This window comes from Panthera leo, chromosome D2, assembly GCF_018350215.1.
Source record: "Panthera leo isolate Ple1 chromosome D2, P.leo_Ple1_pat1.1, whole genome shotgun sequence".
Classification (NCBI taxonomy): domain Eukaryota; kingdom Metazoa; phylum Chordata; class Mammalia; order Carnivora; family Felidae; genus Panthera; species Panthera leo.
The window spans coordinates 77,759,864-77,783,192 of record NC_056689.1 but is presented as its reverse complement, the minus strand read 5'-3'; the positions used below and the strand labels follow the sequence as shown (position 1 = coordinate 77,783,192).

Below are 23,329 nucleotides of genomic sequence, written 5' to 3'. Positions count from 1 at the left end.
TTGAACCCCATCTTCCCCGGGGTTTTACAGATAATACTTACCTACTTTCAAAAACTTCTACACAGGGGGGAAGAGAGAGATACACACAGCCTGCTCAGTTTCATTAATTAGTATCAAAATTAGCGTAACAGACACTTCCATTATTAAGTGTTTGCTGAAAAGTGCCAGGCACTAGGTTAAGACTTTGACATACGTGATCACAGTGAAGAAAAATGTGTTGCAGTGAAAATGAAAAATCACAATGTGGGGGCTATGAACCAACAGGTAGACTTTTATCTATGCTCCTCTCCGAAGATTTAGCACCGAATTAGACATGTGCTTTAAAAACATCAAAGTGTGCGTGTGTTCCTATTTAAGGCAAAAATGTCTGGTAAAGATTAGATGTGGGGCAAGAGGAAAAGATCAAACTCGTATACTTCCCTCCTGCCAGCTCCTTAGTGCAGGCCAGAGGTTGTACAGGGTATGAAAGTATATGGGAGCAGAGAAATATGCCAGAGGAAAGACTAAATTAATAATAATCACAATAGGGCACCTGGGTGGTTTAGCCAGGTAAGCTGCAGACTCGCTCTCAGCTCAGGGTATGAGCTGAGATCAAGCCTTGCATCGGGCTCTATGCTGATGGCACAGAGCCTGCTTGGGATTCTGTCTCTCCTCCTCTCTGCCCCTCACCTGTTTGTGCTTTCTCTCTCTCTCTCAAAATAAATAAACTTAAAATAATAATAATAATAACAATAAAGAATTCTATTCTCTCCATAGGAAACATTACAAACTCACTGTCATATGAAAGGTGATCCAAGACCCTATAATTTTGAACTTTTTCTTTCTTTTGTAAATTTTTTTAAATCTTTTAGAGCACACACGCACGCACACGCACGCACAAGCTGAAGAGGGGCAGAGGGAGAGAGAGAACCCCAAGCAGACTCCGCGCTGTCGGCACAAAGCCCGACGTGGGGCTCGATCCCACAAACTGTGAGATCATGACCTGAGTCGAAATTAAGAATCAGATGCTTACCAGCTGAGCCATCCAAAGCGCCCCTTGAATTCTTTTCCTCAAAGAGGTTCCCTGAATTGTCTATGTCTCAGGTCCCATACAACCTAGACCTGCCAGCGGGGAGGTGGGAGGACCAGCTCCTAACCGAGTAGCAGGCCTGAGTCCCACTCATTCCCCAGCTCCCTGGATTTCTGGAGCTCGTGACTGGCTCGCCGTGTAAGGCGAGGAGTGGGGGACCCTTGAGCTACATCTGCAGGATGTGCTGCCTCAGTCACCAGGACTCCCGGTCACCGTCCAGACACCATGGCTAGCAGGGGAGGCATCTGCTTTAGGAGGACCAAGGGAGCCCTCCTGGCAGTCCCAGGAGAGCCCCGGGGCCGCCCCGGTGGGCAGCTGCCACCGCAGACCTGGCTCCAGGAATCCCAGCATGGATCCCAGATGCCCTGACCCTGTTCTCGCCTCCGCGGTTTCCCAATCTGGCCTGGCAGCTCCGGGTTGCACCTGCAGGGAATAGAGGGGATGCCGGGCTGAGCTCCAGCCCCAGAAGATTCCTAGCAGCGTCAGCGACGCTGGGAAAGATCACAAGGCTCCCGTTAGTGCCGGGATGACTGCAGAGCCAGACTTGGCCTCAAATCCTGATGCTGCCCCTTCCAGCCGTGCTAACTTCCGGCAGTGGCTTTCTCTCTGTCCGAGCCTCAGTCTCCCGTTCTGCATCCTGAAGATAGTACCACCTCGTCCAGGTGGTGGGGAGTCCAAAGCGGGACAGTGCCCACAAAGCCTGCCCTCAAGGCCATTATCATCTCCCAGCTCTCAGCCTGCGTACCACCCAGGTGCATTTCGGGGCTCCCAAGCGCCTCCTCCCACACTCCTAAGACTTCTCAGAATCCCGTTTCTGCATTCTAATTCAGGCATGCCCGGCCCGTTTTCAGTGTCGCCCCCGAAATGACGGTTACCACCTGGGGGGTGAGAACTTCCGGCAGGACCCCCACGCTGGTCTGCATCTCCCGAGCACAGCTCCCCACTGCCCTGATTCCCCAACTCGCTCTCCCAGGACCCCTTGAGATACACCCTCCGCTGCTGCAAACTTCTCACCAGCCTCCGGGCCCACTACGCTCCACCCCACCCACCCCTGCACTCACCCTATTTTCCTTCCTGCCTGGAATCCTCATTCTCCTCCCATACAGCTGGGCCAGTCCCACCCAACCCGCAATATTGGCAATAAAATAATAACACCAATGAGAATAATACCAGTACCCATTTACTAAGCATCTACTACGTGCAAGCAGAATGCGAGGCACTCAACAAGCATTATCTGTAAATGTTCCTGCAAGCCTCTAAGGTGAATCCCATGCCCGGTCTCCGGAAAGATGGAAAAATGAAGGATGTGAGACGTAAGGCCGAGAAGCGAAGCATGTTGCTCACGTCCTGGGAGCCGGCAGGTGGCACGGGCGGGAAGCTTCCCCCTGTGCTCTGCTGCCGTAGCCTCCCTTCCAGGCGCCGGCCCCTTCCCTCGGCCTCCAGCCCCCTGCGGCCCCATGACTGTAGGAAAAGGCTTCCCACTTCGTGCCTGAGAGCTCAGGGCCAGAACTCGGGACTAACAATCCAGCCTTGGCCTCCAACAAGAACAATCGCGCCTTCCAGTTTCTCAAGAGAATCGAGAAGTAGAGCTAATTTGGAAAACAGAACACAGTGTATTCGAGGGAAAAGAAATGAATCCCCCTTTATTCACAGGGAACAGCATGTTCCCAAAATTCAAACCAGTTGCAAGAGGAGATTGATCAAATCATGGGCATTTTAATGCCCTGTCCTACATTCAGGACCGGAGAGGCGACGCGCAGGGCCCTGTGCAAAATGAAACTGCAGGGGCTCCTTGCTCCAGAATTATCGAGAAGTCCAAGACGGTGGCCACAGGGCGTTAACCCGGGTGTGGGGTCCATCGGAGCACGGACTGCACGAGAGGCATGCCCATGACGCCGGGCCTGTCTGCATTTCATTTCATTTGATTTAAAACCCAAAGTGCAGAAGTACTGAGAGGCAGCACCCGCTGCCCAGGAGCTGATGGAGATACTGAGTCTGGCAGAGCCCAGGAGCCCACAGGCAGCCGTCAGGGGTGATGGGCGCTCCGTGTGCCGGGAGGCGGGCACTCCCGTTCCGTGGTCCAACGTGCCGGGCACGCCTCACACGTGGGTGAGACAAGTACGCAACCACAGGCAAGGCCCTGGGGCTGAAGGTTCTTCAACTTTAAAATAAGGAGGCGCGGGGTCACTGGGTGGGGCTCAGTTGGTGAAGCATCCGTCTGTTGGTTTCGGCTCAGATCATGATCTCACACTTCGTGAGTTCGAGCCCAGCATCCGGCTGCGTACTGACGGTGCGGAGCCTGCTTGGGATTCTCTCTCCCTCTCTCTCTCTGCCCCTCCCCTGCTCTCTCTCTCTCTCAAAACTAAATAGAGTTTTAAAAAGATAATAAAATAAGGAGGCTCAACTGGGTGGCTTCCAAGGTCCCTCCCAGCTCCCGAGGAGAAAGGGAAGAAATCCCTTGTGATGTGTCACCTGACTGCTTCCACTTTAAGTGCCACCAAAGGTACCGGTCCTTTCAAGCCTACAAATCCCAGCACGGACCAGCTCCAACAATCGGCAGGACGCAGGGGAAAAGACAAAATGTGAAGAGAGACACTCAGCCAACAGGGCCAGAGTTGGCCAGAGCCTTCTCTGCCAAGGGACCGCGGGAGGGCAGGTGGGGATAGCTGGCCCTCCTCCGTTCGCCCCTGCTTCCCTCAAGCTTCCGGTCCAGCCTTTCTCTTCCTTCTGTCACACGGGCCTGGGCACAAGTGACAAAAGAAACGAAGTCCTTTCAAAGGCAAGGGCACAAAACGCACCATGCAGAGGTCGGAGATGAAGGCCAGAGGAAAGCCTGTTCCCGTGTTCACCTGAAGGGACACCCCGGGCCCCGGGCCAGGTGATGATGACCAGAAGAAGTAATCACCCCTGAGACAGCAGCTTGGACCCACCATGCTCTAGATTCAAGGCCAGCCCCAAAGCCTGGGGAAATGTACTCTGGCCACCAGCAGAGGCACTTCCAGCCAGGCTCCCACGGGCTCAGAAACCGTCAATCGGCCCCCAGTGGGGTGTCATGAAATGTTTCAATGGTCTTTAGGAATGGCTCAGTTGCTTGCGGGGTCTGGGACACACTCTCAGCTGTCATCAGCCACCCTCCCACAGCCCCAACGCTCGAACAGGAGCCCCCCACCCCAGATGAGTTCCAGCCTCTGGAGCCCCCTTCCTCCAAGTAGCAGCCACAATTCAGGCTGACGATCCAGGGACACCCCCAGAATGTATTGCCAGGGGGCTGCATGCTGAAGGCTGGCCTCTTTTTCACCTTTTGATGGTCCCAGGGGCACATCTGAACTTTTCTTCGTCCCTAGCACGGCTAGATGAAGAGTAACTACCAAGAGGCTACTTGCTGGGTAAATAAATCTGGGCTCAAATCCAGAGGGGACCTGCAGGAGGAAATTCCACTCCTGGCACATCACCTGCACATGCCCGGGGCCTGCTCTCCCACCTGCTCTGTCCCGCTCACAGTCTGGCACCTTCACAGAGAGGCCAAGTGGAGCCTGGACAGGGGGAGGTGGCGGGGGGGAAGTGGGGGGGGGTGGGTGGGTAGCACACGCAGTCAGGATCCAAAGCTTGTCCCACCGATGCTCCTCCTACTTCCCCAGCGCTGCACTGCCCTGCGCCCAAGGTCCCCGCACTTCTGATGGGGTGAGGACATCAATCTCAGACAAAACAAAGCAGAGAATGAGAGGGCTGCAGCCAAGGCCAACACATATGAGGGGCCTGCCATGGCCCGACGCTATGATGGCGGGGACACTGTGCTTTTGCTCAATGACGGGTCCCCCCGCCACCCTGCTTGCCACATCAGACCTTTTTTTTTTTTTTTTTTAAGTGGGCTTCACCCAACGCGGGGCTTGAACTCATGACCCTGACATCAAGACCTGAGCTGAGATCAAGAGTCGGATGCCTCACCAACTGAGCCACCCAGGCGCCCCAACACATCAGGGTCTTTTGATGTCAGCATTGGAACTGGGCTCCACAACTCTGCCGAGTGCGGGCACCTGAAGCAGGAGCGGGCCACCTGTTCCCACTTGGGTAGGGGCGTGGAGACGGGACCAGGAAGCAGGCGGTTAACTAACCTGACACCGTGCAGCTGGGAGAGATGCTGGTCCACATTCAGGGAGGGCAAGGGGGATGATTTTTCACTAAGAAAAGCTCTCTTTGTGAGGTTGCATGATGAATTCAAGAATGACTGTGAGAGGGGTGGGAGAGGCCAGACCAGCCAAGGGGGGAGAAAGAGAAGCAGCAGGCTGCATTACAGGAGCCAGACGGCGGGCGGGCAGAGAAACAGAAGGAGGCTTCCTCGCCTTGCAGTGAACTTTCACTACTTTTTCCCTGAGGGTCAGCAGAGAATCAATTTAAAAAAATTTTTTTTTTAACGTTTATTTATTTTTGAGACAGAGAGAGACAGAGCACGAACGGGGGAGGGTCACAGAGAGGGAGACGCAGAATCTGAAACAGGCTCCAGGCTCTGAGCTGTCAGCACAGAGCCCGACGCGGGATCGTGACCTGAGCCGAAGTCAGACGCTTAACCGACCAAGCCACCCAGGCGCCCCCAGAGAATCAATTTAAATAGGTTCCTAATGGGTAATGAGTCATGATGTGCAAAGGGAATGGGGCCTCCTGTTTGCAAGCGGCTTGCCTGGGAGGAGAAGAAGCATAACCCAGTGGAGGCAGCAAAGATGCCCCGAAAAACTCATTTTCTCCACGTTTTCAGTTTGAGCGACTGCGATCTGTCTGTCCCCCTCCATTAAATTCCAAGTAAGCTTGTCAGGAACAGCTCCAACCCAGAGGCTGGCCCAGCGCTGGTCTGGGGTGTGGAGGCAGCAGAAACAGAAGCGAGACTTTGCACATTCCGGGAAACCAGACCCCCATTCTAATCAGTGCTGTGACTGCAAATTCCAGGACGCTGGGGGCCTGACGCAGAGGGGCCCCTGCACAATGAGGTTGCTCTGAACCTTGCAGAGAAAAATGCCCAGGAGGGAGACAGGTATCACTTGGCTGTGGCCACGGCAGCAGAGGCTGAGGTCTAAAATAAACTTGAAAATCCTGTGCATCATCAGGGCCACCGTCTGCAAATCTAAGGAAGAAGGAAACGGAAGACACAGTTCTGGAGTCAAACTTCTCAAGGCCAAAGGCCCTTGGACCCCTCCTTGTTAAAATAAACTGAATTCACGGGGCGCCTGGTTGGCTGGGCTTCTGACTTCGGCTCAGGGCATGATCTCACGGTTCGTGGGTTCGAGCCCCGCATCGGGCTCTCTGCTGTCAGTGCAGAGCCCGCTTTGGATCCTGTGTCCCCCCCCCCCACCCCCCCGCCTCTCTATCCCTATCCTGGCCGATCCTGCACACTCTCCCTCTCTCTCTCAAAAATAAATTTAAAAACATTTTTAAAAGTCATAAAAAAATAATACACTGAATTCACAAGGAGCCAGTTATTATTACTATTTTTTTTTTAAGGTTGCATGATGCACTCCCATGCTCCCTGTCTTCTGCACAGAAATAAAGAAATGAAATTCAGGAGAGTCCGGGGTGACCTATTTCTCTCCTCATAATGAAGAAAGGAGGAAGAGGAGGCGGAGCCTGGGAGCCTGGCCTCAATTTCCAGCCCACACTGGCGCTTCCAAATGCTGGCAGCCCCCCTTTCCGGCGCAGTCTCCCAGACGGCCGAGGGTGGGAAAAGCTTGCCTGACGCCAGCCCTCAGACCGCGAAGGTGCCCCCCAGCCCCACGGGGCCCTGAGCACGGAGCCGCCTGCAGAGGCCGGGCAGCAGATGATGCAGGGGTAAGGCGAGGGGCGCGCACACTCTGACCCTGCCCCAGACAAGCCTGAGCCCGAGCCCGCCTCTCCCGACCGACAACGGGCTCTGGGGGTGGGGGGGCACCTGGCCAGTTGGCTGCAAACCCCTAAACGTGCCGTCAGTCACAAGGGCGGCTCGCTGTTGCAGCTTCAACTTTACTAGCAAAGAGGTGCCTTTTCCAGAACAACGTGTCTATGTTTTCATGGCGCCTGTCATTGATCATTACTTTTCAGTTTCATCGGCCAAAAAAAAAAAAAGCCCTTCCCTGCGCACCGCGGTGAATGCTCGGGTCTGGTCAGTATTGCGGCCTCTGACAGTCTTTCCCGACCTATTATTGTCCGTGCTGGGGGAAAAGGGTCCGATCCATTCCACGGCACGATTCCCCCCCCCCCCCCCGAAGTCTCCTGAATGCCCAGCATGATGTGTCTTTTATTACCTTCAGGGAAACGGCTGACCGCTCAGTTCACAAAAACACTATTAATGTTCCTCTTGATAAGCATCTGGCTCCGGTCTTGACCTTCCCAGATTTCTCATTTGGGTTTTCTTCCTGCACCGACTGCTCCTACTTGTTATGTCTGGAGCGGCCAGGGCAGCTCTGCCTCCGTAAGCAGTGGGGCTGGGAGGCGACCGCGGAGTTGCTCAAGGGGCCCCCCCGGAACGCACCCCTCAGCGGTCATGGTTCCCCTCCCACGGCCCCCTGGTGGAGGAGGGTGGGCCTGGGAGCCAGGGGAAACCGGGAAGGCACAGGGAGGGATGTGACTGTGAACCAAGGCCCTCCATCCAGGAAGGGGACAGTTCCTCCCAGGAAGTACCCCATACCCATCTGTGATGAGCCCGAAACAAGGAGGAGAAGGAGGGTAACTTAGGAAACCGAGACAGAAGAATCTCTGGCTCAAGGAAGAAGTGAAAAGTGGGGCCTGAGACCCGAGACAAGCCACTTCCCCTCTCTGGGCCTCAGTTACCTCAGCAGTAAGATGATGAGGGGGTGGGCTAGACCATTTCCGACATCCTTTCCAGCTCCCAACAAAGTTATATGATCTAATAAATCTGAGAAGTGCATTTCCTGATCTCTTCCTGTCAGCATATAATTCCCATCCATATAGAATATTCCCGGTTTCCTTTAAGAGACAAAACAGATGAACATAGGGGAAAGGAAGGAAAATACTATAAAAACAGAGGGGGAGACAAACCCTAAGAGACCCAACAAACTGAGGGTTGCTGGAGGGGCTGTGGGAGGGGGGATGGGCTAAATGGGTCAGGGGCATTAAGGAATCTACTCCTGAAATCATTGTTGCACTATATGCTAACTAATTTGGATGTAAATTTTAAAAAATAGAATTAAAAAAAACCAAACAGAGGCAGGCAAACCATAAGAGACTCTTAAATACAGAGAACAAACTGAGGGCTGCTGGAGGGGTGTTGGGTGGGGGCATGGGCTAAATGGGGGATGGGCATTAAGGAGGGCACTTGGGATGAGCACTGGGTGTCATATGTAAGTCATGAATCACTGGGTTCTACTCCTGAAACCATCACTAACTACACTGTATGTTAAATAACTTGAATTTAAATAAATTAAAAAATACATATATTGCTGTTTTCAATGCTGGCTTCCTGTGTCACGTGCTCTGGTTTCTTCCAATAGAACAAGCCAGGGCCACCTCAACAGTTCAGACTTTCAACGTGACTTTCCCGGCTGGGATTAGGACTCCCCGTCAGGGAGAATCGATACAATACAAAGTCTGGCCTTCCTATATCCACACAAGAGAGTCTGATGTGGCCATAGAATGGACTAAGGCACCGGCACATGCTACAATGTGAATGAGCCTTGAAAACATTATGCTAAGTGAAAGAAACCAGTCACCAAAAACCACATGGGGTGCAATTCCATTAGTAGGAGATGTCCAGAACAGGCAAATCCAGAGGGACAGAAAGCAGATTTAGTGGTTGCCTAGGACTGGGCAGAGGGAAAGTATGGAGTGTGTGCTGATGGGCATTGGGTTTCTTTTTTTTTTTTTTTCTTACGTTTATTTAGTTTTGAGAGAGAGAGAGACAGCACGGAAGGGGCGGGGGGGGGGGGGGGGGGGGACAGAGAATCCAAAGCCGATTCCACACTGACAGCAGTGAGCCTGATGTGGGGGCTCGAACCCACGAACCGTGAGATCGTGACCTGAGCCGAAGTCGGACGTTCAACCGACCGAGCCACCCAGGTGCCCCTGGGTACTGGGTTTCCTTTGGGAGTGATGAAAATGTTATAGAATTCAACCACGGTGATAACTGCACCCCTCTGAGAATATACAGAAACTGTGAACCACACACTTTAAAAGGGTGAATTTCATGGCATGCGAATTACGCCTCAATACAACTACAATAAAAAAGAAAAAAATGTCATTTGTACCTTTTTAACTCTTTTAATGGGGCTACTAGAAAGGTGGATTTTATCTACGTGGCTCATGTCATATTTCTGTGTGTACAAAACGTTTGAATAAACATATTCTTCCCTTTGAAAAACAAACAAAAACATCCTGGCCTCCTCCTGCATCCTGGGCAGAACTGGATATCTGGGAGGCTCAGTGCAGAGAGGCCTGGGCTGGGTGTCCAGGGACTCAAGTCCTCGGTCACAGCCTGGGTTGTGACCTCGGACCTTCACATGCCCTGGCTGGTCCTGGCTCCTCACTGAAAACAGTAGGGTCAGATAAGATGACCTAACAAACACAGGACCGCTTCCAGGTCAGACAGTCTGGGATCACAACTCTATCACTGGGTAAAAACCAAATTTTTGAAGTGTTCACTCTACCCCAAACATTGATTGTCTCTTAAAAGCATCCACCTGAAAATAAAAATAACTTAAAGACCAGGGTGCCTGGGTGGCTCAGTCGGTTAAGCGTCCGACTTTGGCTCAGGTCATGATCTCACGGTTCGTGAGTTCGAGCCCCGTATCGCGCTCTGTGCTGACAGCTCAGAGCCTGGACCCCGCTTTGGATTCTGTGTCTCCTTCTCTCTCTGCCCCTCCCCTGCTCATGCTCTATGTCACTCTCAAAAATAAATAAACATTATAAGTAAATAAATAAATAAATAAATAAATAAATAAATAAATAAATAACTGAAAGACCAACCAGGTGATGTATTCAGTGAACAGAATGACTCACTTGGCATCATCCTGTTCCATTTATCTTAAAGGTTTTCTTTTAGGGGAATTTCTTGTTGCCCGTCTCAACTTTCAGTGACTTAAGATGCTGCTAATTCTACAGCTGATGGCAACGAACACGGGTACAACCCTCTAGGAAGACAACTTGGCAATATACACCGAGGGGCATTAAAAAAGCCTTATTCCATCCAGTCGTCGCACTTCTTAATATCTGCCCTGGGGAATAGCCCTAGATACTAAAGTAACCAAGAGCATGAAAATGTTCATTTCAGTATCCCCTGCCACAGCAACCACAGCTCAGACAGACACAAAGCGGGGACTCGGTAACCAGACGCTGGTAATGCTCGGGACAGAAATGATGGAGATGCCAAACTGTGGCTCTTTTTGCCAGTTTTCTTTATTCGCGATGTAATGAGACTATATTTATAATTTTTAAAAACTGATACGGTAAAATGTGTCATCAAATGTATGAATTCATGTCCTGAGACGTCTACAGAGTCCAGTAATAGAAATAAAAAGGAAAAAGAGCCTTGATGCTAAAAGAGGGAAAACTTGGTATAGTCATCTCAAAGAAAATCTAACCGCAGCTTAAAAGACAAGGAAGCATCTCAGCCCCGATTTATCTGGCGTGTCCACCATGATATTTGTACTGGTTTTTTTTTTCTTTCCCCTCAGCGAGAGCACTATAATTATAGTTCAGAGGCATTAATAATATGTGCTTAGAACTCTTGAGAGGAGAAATCAGTCATTACGTGCATGGCTTTGGGGTCATCTTCCAACTGAAAGAGATCATTCTTTTGGAGGGGAGATCATTTTTTTTTGGGGGGGGGGCAATTATCTTTAGCATCATTTTGGGAGACTAAGCCAAAGTACCCACTGCTTCTCAGCCTCATGGAAAAATCATGTGGATGGACCCTGTCTTCTCCCAAACACCCACTTGCTTCCAGCAGGAAGGTGTGGTTGACGTGGGAAGGGCCTCAGGATGGAGTCCACGCTGGCTCCCCACTGATGAGCTGGGCAGCTCGTGAGTCATGTTCCCCTTAGGTGCCCGTTTCCCCATCTGTAAAGGGAAGGGTTGGCCTACGAGACCTGCAAGGCCCTTCCACACTCAGGCTGCACGTTCTGGGATTCGGTCCTCTCTACAAGGCACTCGGGGACTATGGCCAGCCCTCTGAAGGGAAGGAGTTGTTCTTGTCCACAAAACCCCAGAAAACATGAAAATGAGGTGCGGCCGTGGTCAGAGATGGGCTGTGGAAGCCCACAGTATTTTTCAGAGGACGAAGGACTGTCTGGCTGGCCAGTGATGGGCATTCCAAGGAAATGGCTGTGTCTGAGAACACCGCAGAACCACTCCCCCCCCCTCCAAACACACACACACACACACACGAAGAAATCAGGGCACATGGGTCCTTTCTCGACGGTCTCCAATCCTTGCCCTTCCTCCTGTGCCTTCTGTGCTGTTATCAGACTTCTGGGTTTCTCCGGTGAGAGCTGAACCCATACTGGGCTCTAGTTTTCAGAACCAAAAATGTCCAAAGTGTCATATCTTGGAATACGGATTCATACATTTGATGAATTTCTCCAGCAATTTCAAGCTGGAGAACCTCAATTCAGGCCACTTCTTGGCCAGCAGATGTCCGACAGAAACTCAGCCTGAGGAACTCAGAACGCACGCCACAGGCTCCCTGGAGGCACAGTGGAGATGGCAGTGTGCTCGGTATAATTAATTCCCAATTCCTAGTGGTTTGAGCCAAAGTGTTCTTCCCTTAAGAGCTGATGGTAGTGGACTTGGCCTTTGGCTTCCCTGAAACAGAGCATCAGTGCTTACAGATAATTCAGTCGCCCTGGCCAAGGGCTATCGTGTCTCAGTGGGATGGGGGGACACGCCCAGAGGAGACCCATGTCCTAAACACACAGGAAGCATATTACTTTTTCCACCCTTCTGGCTCCACCGCTTGGTGCTGGTTGTACCAGGAGCCCCGGAAGAGTCCGGAAGTGCCAATTCAGGGCCCTAACTCCTTGCAGGTGCAATGCTCCAGGACTCCCAGATGACCATACAGCTTCACAGCCACTCTCTCCTCTGACTCTCACAGTGTCCCTCTGAGGTCTCCTAGGCAGCATCGTTATCCCCATATTACAGATGAGGAAACTGAGGCTGAAGGGAGTTGGGAACTCCCCCCAAAGGTCCAAGCAAGTACGAGAACCCAGGTCTCCTGACACCAGGAGGTCACAAAGGAGACGGCGGGTCAGGGCTTTGGAGCAGACTCAGGAGACTTTGCCACACCTGTGTCGCGAACTGACAGACCAAGCAGGCCAAAAATCAGTCAGGCCAGGGTTGACCTGAACAGCACTATCGGTCCACTAGACCTAGTTGGCATGTATAAAACACTGCATCCAACAACCACAGCAGAATATTCTGCTGTTTGCATGGAACACTCGCCAAGACAGGCCACATTCCAGACCAGAATACACACCCGACCAAACTTAAAAGAACAGAAATCATACCAAGTATGTTCTCAGACCACAGTGGAACTGAACTGGAAATCGAGAACAGAAAAGATCGCTGGAAACCGCCCCCCTCCCCCCCCCACCAATACTTGGAGATTCAGTAACAGTCTTCTAAGTAACACTTGAGGCAAAGAAGTCTTGAGGCGCCCGGGTGGCTCAGTCGGATAAGCGTCCAACTTCGGCTCAGGTCATGATCTCACTGCTTGTGAGTTCAATCCCCACATCGGACTTTCTGCTCTCAGCGCAGGGCCCGCTTCGGACCCTCTGTCTCCCTCTCTCTCTGCCCCTACCTACCCCACTTGTACTCTCTCTCTCTCTCTCTCAAAAATAAATTAAAAACATGGATAAAAAAGAAGTCTCAAAATGGTTTGGGAGTAAGACAGAGTTGGGTCCCAGTCCCAGCCCTGCTTCGTCCTGCCAGGGAGCCTTGGTCAGTTACAACCTACTGCTTGGAGCCTCCTCTTGTTTCCTGAGCCGGGAAGCGAGGACAATGCCATTCCCTCCCTGGGTGGCCCTAGTGGCCAAGGAGGCAGCAGGCCCCTAACTCAGGGTGCACAGTGTCCCCTCCCAGAGGGCACCCAGCGGCAGTAGCTCTTTGGGGGTCACTGTTTCTCCAGGGCTGTGACCCACCACCCGGCCGTCCTGGGGTCCCTGGGCCCCCCGGCTAGCTCACTCTGCCGGAGAAAACCAGACGTGACCGCTAGACGCTGAGCCTTCTCTCCTCCGTATCTGGCTGGCAGCCGCCTGCCTGGGCAGCCCCAACTGGCAGAACTCTGTGTCCGTCCATCCCCACCAAGTGGTGACTGCCACCTGGAATAGTGGCACCGAAGACAGGGCTTCTCCCAGTCACGGGGTGCAAGATGACTCAAGTGCTAAATGAGCCGGTGAAATCTCACCCGAGACTATGTGAAAGGGAACCGTCCCGCAAACCTCGCCAAACCCTGAGAAGAAAACAGCTCGTCACACACACAGGCCTACCGTCTTCTTCTCAAGATCTGATTGCACAACTAATGAAAAAGATGTTTCCTGAGGCCTGAAGGCATTGCACAAGCCTCTGACTCAGGGTTTATTCAAATCTGAAAACTATCAAACATTCCAGCCACAACAACGTGCCCTCCGAAACCACCATGTGCCCAAGGGCGCAGGATCAGCCCCCGGTGAGGGAGTGGGCCACTGTCACGTGATGCTGGGGAGGACCGTGTTCATGCAATGCGCTTACTTGACAATTTGTCCCAGGAATCTCAAATAATAGGGTACCCGGTAGGCTCCCACACTTAGATGTGGCAAATCTTTCCATGTGAGACGCTCCCAAAACAAGGATTATTCAAGAAGCTCTCAGGGCTTCTAAACACTGCCATCTCCTGAGCGTCACAAAGTCCCTCCAGGCAGGGTTAACAAGGGGACATCTGTAAAAGCTCAGGTGTCCCAGCTCTTCACTCAAGAGAAGTCACACAGGGGCGCCTAGTGGCTCAGACGGTTAAGCATCCGACTTTGGCTCAGATCATGATCTCCCTGCTGGTGGGTGCAAGCCCCGCATCGGACTCTGTGCTGACAGCTGGGAGCCCGGAACCTGCTTCGGATTCTGTGTCTCCCTTTTTCTCTGCCCCTCCCCCACTCATTCTCACGCTCTCTCTCTCTCTCTCTCTCTCTCTTAAAACTAAATAGGAAGGAAGGAAGGAAGGAAGGAAGGAAGGAAGGAAGGAAAGAAAGAAAGAAAGAAAGAAAGAAAGAAAGAAAGAAAAAGAAGTAGAGAGAAAGAAAGAAAAGTCACACACTTGTCAAATGATACATAGGCAAGGACCAGGGGGTTCACGGGGTAACAGGGACAGTGGCGTCTGAGTCCCTCTGCCCAGAGAAACTTTCAAACATATTTACTGGCAAATTCCAAGTCAGCTTCCAGGACACACGTCCCCCACCACCTTCCTTCTCTGCGAAGCCTTCTGTAACCCACCTGCCCACCTCATCCCCAGGAAGACATGATCCTTACAGCACTCCCCCCGCCGAGCTGACTCCCTGTTAGATGTCTCAAAAATGATGACTGTTTCTATTATTACAGCCAATGCTGATTGGGTCCTAGTAACGCAGCAGGTACACTTCTAAGCACTTCATATAATTCGAAGCCTCCACCCCCCAGCAACCCAAGGGCATATGTACGCGTGTACTATTGATTTTATTATTATTCCACTGATGAGGAAACTGAGGCTTACAGAGATGACGTCACACACACGAAGTCCCACGTTTAGAAAGTGCTGCTCCGACTCCTGAGGCCGGGTATCGCGTGATCCAGCACGAAGTCCTTGAGATGGTGGGCTGCTAGCCTTACTCCCTTCGACCCCCTTCTGAGTACACAGTAGGTGTTCCATAAATGCTCTGAAGAAACTTAGAAATAGAATCCACGTCACTAATTCCAAACGCTAAATTCTGTACCCTCTGAGCAGCAAGTGGCCTGGCCTCTTCGCTGCCACTCATTCCCGTCTGGTGCTGTGTTATCCTAGCTGGTGACCATCGGTGGCTCTAGACACACGTCACCCAGCAGCACTGGGTCACACCAACTTCCCTATCACTTCTGGGGGCCTTTTGGAAAAGCATTTGGAATTGGTACACGTCTCAGTTCCTCTGTTGATGTTAATTCTATCTCCTTTTCTTTCTTTGCCTTCTTGCCTCCTTTCTTGCCTGCCAGCCTGCCTGCCTGCCTGCCTGCCTTCCTTCCCTTTTTCCTTCTTCTTTAATGGCAAGGAAGGTGGGAAAGAAAGATGAAATGACTCGAGAAAGATCCCACTCCAGCCCAGCCGTGGGGCCTCTGGGAAAAGCAGGGAGAGGCACCAGGTTCACTGGAGCTCACATCTCAGGGGTGGGCATGTCACCACGATGGTCAACCAGGGATTTTCCCCAGCCAGCAAAAGCTAACGTACAAGGGAACCAGGCCCAAGATGGGCCACGTGACCACGGGTTTTTAGATTAGTTTTCTTACAAGAATCACAGACCATTCCAGCTAGAAGGGACCTCAGAGATCATCTGGCCCAATCCCCTCATTGCTGAGGCTCTGAGATGTCAGGAGCTGGTCACCTGGGTGAGGTAACAGTCTAGGAAGGGTCAGAGCCAGGGGCCAGCCCGCCAGTCCCTCCACACCAGCTGGCCTTCCAAGGAACCCTCAGCCGCTGCCAAGCTTGATTTCTTCTTCAAACTAAGCCTGACCAGAGCTATTTATTCACTTGATATACAGGCCCATGGAAAGTCTGATCTCTCAATCCAAGGCACGAAACAGTGTCCAGGATCACACAACTCCAAATGGACTCAGAATCCAGCCCCGCAGTCCGGAGGCTGTCGGACGCCTGACCACAGTTAGCTCATGGTCCCCACCAGAATCGCTTACTGAATGCGGTTATTTTAAGCTCTAATGCAACCTATTTACAGCTCTTCTGGACGGAATGAAATAACTCAAACGCTTGGCTTTCGATACTGTTAACGTACTAATTTTGTGAAACTTTAATATTTTAACTCTTTAGCAAAACCGACAAGAGAATAAAGGCAAATAACCAACCGGAGAGAGCAAAGCCTTCTAAACCGTGGAAAAGACAGTTCTTCTTCCAAGCTGGTGGCTCTTTACCAGGAATGCACAGCCAGGCTCCACCTCATCGGGGGGGGGGGGGGGGGGAGGGGGAGGAGAGATTTGGGGGGCGGGGGGGGCAGGGACGGCGATGTTGGGACCGGGACCAGGACCAGAACGAGGACGGGAGAGCTCCAGGCTTGTCTGGGCTGCTGTTTGAGGTGGGGTGGGCTCTCCTGGGGTGGGTACTAGGGGTAGAAACGGAGTAGCCTGCTGCTTTGAGAAGTCTTTTTCAGGCCTCTTTCCTGGCTTCTCGTCCATTTTTAGCAGAGATCTGTAGTGCTGGCTAGTCTTTTGCAATGTCTGGGAATCCAGAGGGGACTTTCTCTCCCCAACAGCAGTCTGGGGCCGAGGGTTCTGGTTTGGATACATCTTTCTTCCAGCCCCTTCTGTTCTTTTGCTTTTCTGTAGCAAAAGTTGCACTGACGGCAACTGGGGCAACCATGTCCTCCAACTCTCGTGCCTGTGGAATGAGAGCTGGGAGGTGTCCTACATTTCATCTCAAGGCCATGGCCATCTGGAGCACTGTTTATTCCAGCTATTAGCCGCGGCTTAGCTGGAGCTGGCTTATAATCTTAGTTTCTCTGTCAACAGCACAGCATGGTGATTATGAATGCGCCCTGGACCAGATGCATGGGTTCAAGTCCTGGACAAGGAACTTCTCTGTGACTCTGTCTCCCAGTTGGGACACAGGAAAGATTAGAGCACACTCCTCACACGATTCTAGGCGGGTCAAATGGGTTGACACATGCCTGGCACAGATTAAGCCCTAAATATATGTTAGGCTTTATTATTATACTGTTATATTACTTGCAATTCCTTTCTCTGTTATAATTTCCTGACAGCAGCGAATTTTTGCTTTAAATGAATCCAAGCTGCTAGTGGTGAAAGATGAGAGATCTTTGTTCTCATACTTGGACATGTTCCCATCCAAACCCTGACAGCAGCATTGAGATTTTTTTTTAATATTTTTTTAATGTTTATTTATTTTTGAGACAGAGAGAGACAGAGCATGAACGGGGGAGGGTCAGAGAGAGAGGGAGACACAGAATCGGAAGCAGGTTCCAGGCTCCGAGCTGTCAGCACAGAGCCCCACGCGGGGCTCGAACCCACCGACCACGAGATCGTGACCTGAGCTGAAGTCGGCCGCTTAACCGACTGAGCCACCCCGGTGCCCCGAGACTTCTGAAATAGATGATTTGCCTTCACCTCCAGAACCATTTTTAGGAGACGCTGTCTGAACTCTTCGTTAAACAGCTTACAGATAAAAGTGCTTTCTTTTCAGTGGTGACACGTTCCCCCATCCAACCATCCACCATGACTCTAAAGAGCCGCTCAACTCAGGGCCCGCTGGTCTGCGGGCATTTCCTCCTGGCTCCCCGCTCGCTCTCTGCTCCAGACAAACCCTCCAGAGGATCTCGGAGATCATGGAGCCCGCTCCTGTCTCGGGAGCTCCTTCCCCACATCCGTGCACGGCTCCCTCCAACTCCAGGCCTCCCGCGAGCACCCCAGCGAAAAGAGAGAGCATTCCCGCCAACCCTCTCGGCCAGAACTGGCTGCCAATTTCACCTCATTCAACAACGACGTCAAGTGACCTGCTTGCCGGCCGGGCTTCCACTGAATGAAGTCTTGGCTCCCAGGCTCCGGTCCGCAGAGGCACCTCTGGGAAGTCAAGGGCGGAGTGCTAGATGGCAGGAGTGGAGCGCGGGTGGGCAGCAGATGGGAAAAGCAAGGCCTTCCATTAGGGGAAGTCTGGATGGCCCTGTGTCTCAGGCACCTCTTATTTCCTGATGCATTCACTTATTCATTCATCACCTGCCCACATATCTACCGGGTGCCTCCCGTGTGCCAGGCAGAGAAGCACACGGCGTCTGACACACCGCAGTGCTCAAGAAATACTTGCAGAGAAAAGGGTGAGAATAGCCTCGCCCCCTCTTGTCTCTCTCTCCTCTCAAGGCCGCCACCCACGCTCATCCTCCTGTGACTGTCCCCACGCCGGCTGTCTGGGAGCCTGCTGTGGGCCTGATGGCCCACGGACAAGGACCTGTTTCTCTCCACACGGCGACTATTAATGCCTCTGCCAACTGCGAAGCTCGCTAAGTGACTCCACGGGCAATAAATCAGGTGCTCAGACGGTGCCAATGACTCAAGACCCCGAGCAGTGAGACTACACGCAGGAACAGCTGGCTCGTTTTTGACAAAAATATGCCAGATGCTTTTTTCAATGTCGTCACCCCACACCCAGACTATTGCAGTGGCCCTCACTCCGCACCCTGGCGAGTTCTGCGCTCCGGTGCTAGGTGAGTCCTACGCTGGGATTTCTTTAAGCTGCCCCTGGTCCAAGAACATCCAAATACACAGCACAGCCGGCCTCTTCAGGCCCGGGACTCTGTGCCACCAGCCTGAGTCACTCTCGCTGCCCGCCCCTAATGTCCCCAGCCACACCAATCTATTCACCAGCTCCCAAGCAAGTTTCAGGCTTTGCCCAGACTGAGCAGGCCGCCCGGGATGCACTTCCCGGCCTTCCGGAAACTTCCGTCACCCTGTCTGACCTCTCTTTCTCAGCCTTGGGGTTGAGCACTAGGCTGGCACCAAGGAAGGCTGTCTGGGTTCAAATTCCAGCTGAGTGGCCGTGGGCAAGTAACTGAGCCTCAGTTCCCCTATCTGTGAAACGGGAATCTCACACCTGTGCACTGTCACAGCCATACCTCAGTCGCTGTTGGACCACTTCTCTCCGAGGGAAGTCTCCTGCCTCCCCCCTGGCTAGGCTCTTTCCTGAGGGCAGGCCGGGCTCCCTGCTCCTGTGTTGCTGGAATACACAACCTCCAATTTCTCCTCCACGGCTCTGGCACCTTTCTCTGCGTGGGAGCCAACCTGTGCCAGGCCCTAGTTGGTCATGTTGGACCATATTTCTCCAAAGAAAATCTAGACCACTTCCTGGCGCTGGGCTCCCCTGCCTCCCTCCCTCTCCATGCACTGCCCGCGGTAGGAGGCTGCGGCCAAGTGCGCTGCCAAGCACAGCCGGCCCGTCCCTACACCGCTGGATTGGCCGCAGCTGAACTCCGTATTGTTTTTCCACATGGTCTCTCCGCCTGGAGAAGCATCCCTCTGGAAGGTCCCGCGAGAGAGACAACTTCCCCACCCTTCGCTGGGTCACCGGCACCTCCCCAGCCAGGACGGGTCTCGCTGAGCCAGAAATGATGCGAAAGTAAGGAGGAGGGGTTCACTTCTTCATCCCTAACCGCCTCCCCCACCCCTTCCCCGCCTCAGATTCCGCGATCCAAAGTTCCGTTCCGCTTATTTAAAAAAAAAAAAAAAAAAAAAGCCACTTTCATTTTTGTAGGATTGGCTCAAAACACGGGAAGCAGGCAGGCGGCCACGCCGCTGCAAAGTCTGCGGGGCTCAAGCGGTGCCAACCCAGCGAGATCATCTGGGGGAACCGCGGAGCGGGCGGGAACACCGTTCCTTTCAAATACAAAGTTACGGGAAAGTTTTCCGGGACAGGATCCATAATAAGACCAACGCACGCTTAACCTTAAAGGCGCCAGGGGGGTGGGGGGCCGAATGCAGAGAAGTAGAAGGAAGGCAAAGCGACAGAAATGAGTCCTGGCGGTCCCGACGCCTCGGGCACAAGGCACCTTTCCCAATCCCTCTCAACTCTACGCGCACACTCCTGTCTCGTTTGTCCGCGTTCCCCCGGGGCGCTGTGGTGCCTCGCGGGGCACCCAGCAGCCGGCCAGCGGGCGGGACGCCCCGTCACCCTGGCCCGGGGCTGCCGCCCAGAGCGCGCGGGGCACCCGCCGGGCGCAAAGCTTGGGTCCCCAGGGGGCCCGCGGAAAGTTCCCCCACCGGGGGTCCGGGGCCCGCCTCTCGCAGCAGGTGGGAGCCCCAACACCCCGCGACGCTTCTCCGCCCCTCGGCTCGCCCGGCCGGCCCGCCGGGGCCGGGATGGCAAGAGCGGGGAGCCCCGGGCGCGCAGGTACCTTGGCCGCAGGCGCCGCGCTGCAGGACGATGACCGGCGGCTGGTGCAGCCTCTCGGAGCGGCGGCTGGCGGCGCGCAGCTGGCACAGGTTGGCGTAGGTGTTGGCGTCGCTGCCGCACACCGGCTCGCTGCTGGCGCACACGCAGAGGCCGGCCTGCGAGCGCCGCCGCACCGTGGCCGAGGCGGGCACCCCGAAGGGCACCACGCACTGCAGCCCCTCGCCGCACGGGCCCTCCTGCAGGCCGCACGCCGCCCCCTCGGGCGCGCCGCACACCTCGCAGCAGCCGCACGCGTCGCGGACGCGGCCGCCTTCGCAGTGTGCCGGCGGCGGGGAGCAGCGCGCGGGCTCGCAGCGCTCCGGGCACCCGGCGGCGGCGGCAGGCGCCGAGCGTCCGGCCCGGGACGGCTGCGCCGGGGCGGGCGCCGCGAGCAGCAGCAGCAGCAGCAGCGGCGGCGGCGGGAGGCACGAGGCGCGCGGGGGCTGCATGGCGGCTCCGACGGCGGCGGCGGCGGGCTGGGCGCGGGCCGGAGAGCGGCGCCGGGGAGAGCGCGGGAGGGACTAGGGGGAGCGGGTGCGAGTGCGCGCGGCCGCGCGGCCCAGCCCATTGGCCTCGCGGCGGTGACGAGCCGCCTTGGGGACGGGCACGGCGGCCGGGGGGGGGGGGGGGGGGTGTGCGGACGGGGGCCGGGCGGGCGGCTGCAGCGGGGACCGCCCGCGGCGGGGGCAGGGCGGGCGCGCCCGGGCACGGCGCGGCTCGCGGGGCGCGGGCGGGGCGGCGCGCGGGTCCGCCCTCTCGCGGGGCTCGGTGTCCGGCTCCGCGCGCCCCTCCCGCCCCTCCCGTCCGCGGGTTCTCGCACGCCCCTCGCCGGCCTAAAACTAAAAGGGAGACTCTGCGAAGGGGAACCTGCGGCGGCCCCGCCCGCGCGCGCGGGCCCGAGGAAGTTCCCCAGATTGCCGAGCCGGGGACCCGCTGGCCCTCGGTCATGCGCTCCAGAGGAGGGGGGCGGGCACTTCCCTGGAATTGACCCCCGCGTCCCACACGCGCGACCGTGACCGCGGTCCCGGTGCAGCCTTGCGAGGAAGGCGGGGCTGGCGGAGAGCCCGCGGCCAGACCCACGGTTACGTGAAAAAAGCAAAGAGCCGAAGTAATTAGAGTACAATCACTCGCGTCAGATTCCTTTGGAAAGTTGTTACGGGTGGGAGGCGTGCTTGTGCATGCACGGAATAGCTCCGGAGCGTAGACGCGAGAAGCTGGTAGCACCGGGGCGGGGGGTGTGTGGGAGTCCCGGGTGAGAGAGGGGCTTTGTAGCGCCTGAGTTTTTCACCACGTGCATGATTATCTCAAAACGTTGTTATTACCTACAGGAGTTCATCTTTGATCTTCCACCTGAGAGTCTTCGGTGCTTCCTTTGGGACAGATGCAAGTCAAGGCATCACCTGGGGGGGCAGGGGCGACTCCGGAGGTGGATCCGCGCGTCCCGGTGGCGCCAGGCCCTCGGGCGTCGGCCTCCGGGCCGATACTCAGCAGATGGACAAAGCTTACACCTGAGGACCCGGGAGGAGACCGGTTCGCACACGCCCCGCCCAGGCAGAGATGCCGAAGGAAGGACGGGCAGGCGGACTGGGAGCTCTGACCTTGGGGTGGAGTTGGTGTGGGAAGGGGCACAGGAGGCTTAGGGATTTTGCACTTTTTTTTTTTTTTTTTTTTTTTTGTATTTGGGTGGTTCCCTTGTGCACGGGATGTTTTTCCAATAAAAATAGTTTTAAAAAGCAAAATCCAAATATTTATAACCGCCCCCGCCCAAAGCACCTCCCAAATGTGAGCCAATAGCATCCAGGATCCAGAGGGGTACCTGGGACCAAGAGTTGGGAAACAGGAGGTCCAGCAGCCTGGACTTCTAGAAGGACATTAGCACAGGATTTCCTAAAGCCACAATCTTCATCCTTGTGTAAAGGGAGACCTTGAGCCAGAATTCGCTCAGTCCCTGGGTACTGGAGAGGGGCACATTATTCTGATTAGGGGTGCTGAGCGCCTGGCTAGCTGTGATTACCCAAAAAGGGGGATGGGGGGGGTGAGGGGAATAAGTAGCAAAGTGGATCAGCCAATAAAGCGTCTCCCCACTGCAGCCCAGTGGGCAGATACGATAAGCTTTGGCCTGCGGTAGTGACTTCTTTTCGTCCAATACTCTTGCTTTGCAGATGAGAGAGAAAACTGAGAGCCAGCAAGGGTAGTGTGACTCCCCCAGGGTCACACTACAAGAGTGATACAGCCGGGACCCCATCCTCCACCCTCCAGCCAAGCTGCGGGAGCGAAATAACTGATTAAAAATAAAACTGCATGAAGGGTATGGGTCCTGGCCTTTTCCCTATCAGAGGCCAAGTCCCTGCCAGTTTTAAGAGTCCCCATCACCCCCTCCCCTTCACTCCTTTCTCCACCCCTTTGCCCCGCCACACACACCTGACTCCCCTAGTGCTGAATAACTTGCATTTTCTGGAACATACCTTCTCCTGTTTAAAGTCTTTGTGTCTCTGCCCATGCTCTTCCCTCCTCCTGCAATGCCCTTCCTCCTCGCCAGGGTGAGTTAAATGTGACCTAGTGAAGCTGGCAGGAGCCGTGTCGTCTGATGAGTTTGGGAGTCAAAGTCCCGCTTCTGGCCCTTAATTCTGTGACTTTGGGCAAGTTATTTAAGAACCTCGAGACCTTCACCGGGAAAATGGGGGTGACTACGCATCCAGTGGCTTAAAAAGGGTGTTTGTGGCAAGGAAACCGCTCCTGTAATGGTTCACAACCCGGAAGTGATGTTCGCAACGGCGGTGATCAGGAAACGCAAGCCAAGGAGTGGAAGGCTGAAGAGCGCCCGACAAGCAGAACTGACAATGCCCAAGGTTCTGGAAAGACCGTGATCACATCATACCACCTCCCCCCCCCCGTTGTGACTACAGTTCACTCACCTGATCTTGCGTTAACGAGGATCCCTGAGGATCATAGGAGGGCCCTCGCCCAAGACCTTCGACTCTGAGTTCGAGAAATTAAAGATCCACTGGATGGATTATGGAGATTTTTTGCACCGTCCACTCAGGAGGGTGTCCTTTGTGTATGTGCCCCTGCGTGTGTCCGTGAGCGTGCATGGGTTGAAGGACACGGAATAATACAATTGAAACCAGGTATTCCCTTACTCCTAGCAT

General features: G+C 54.2%; 1 protein-coding gene across 1 annotated transcript in view; it reads right to left on the bottom strand.

Annotated features, from left to right (window-relative positions):
* HTRA1 (HtrA serine peptidase 1) overlaps positions 1-20,629 on the bottom strand; it is a 51,405-nt gene extending 30,776 nt beyond the window's left edge. The window contains exon 1 of the mRNA XM_042908335.1: positions 20,143-20,629. Coding sequence (XP_042764269.1) covers positions 20,143-20,629 — 487 coding nt within the window. The remainder of the gene's footprint in view (positions 1-20,142) is intronic.
* Positions 20,630-23,329: the final 2,700 nt, after the last annotated feature.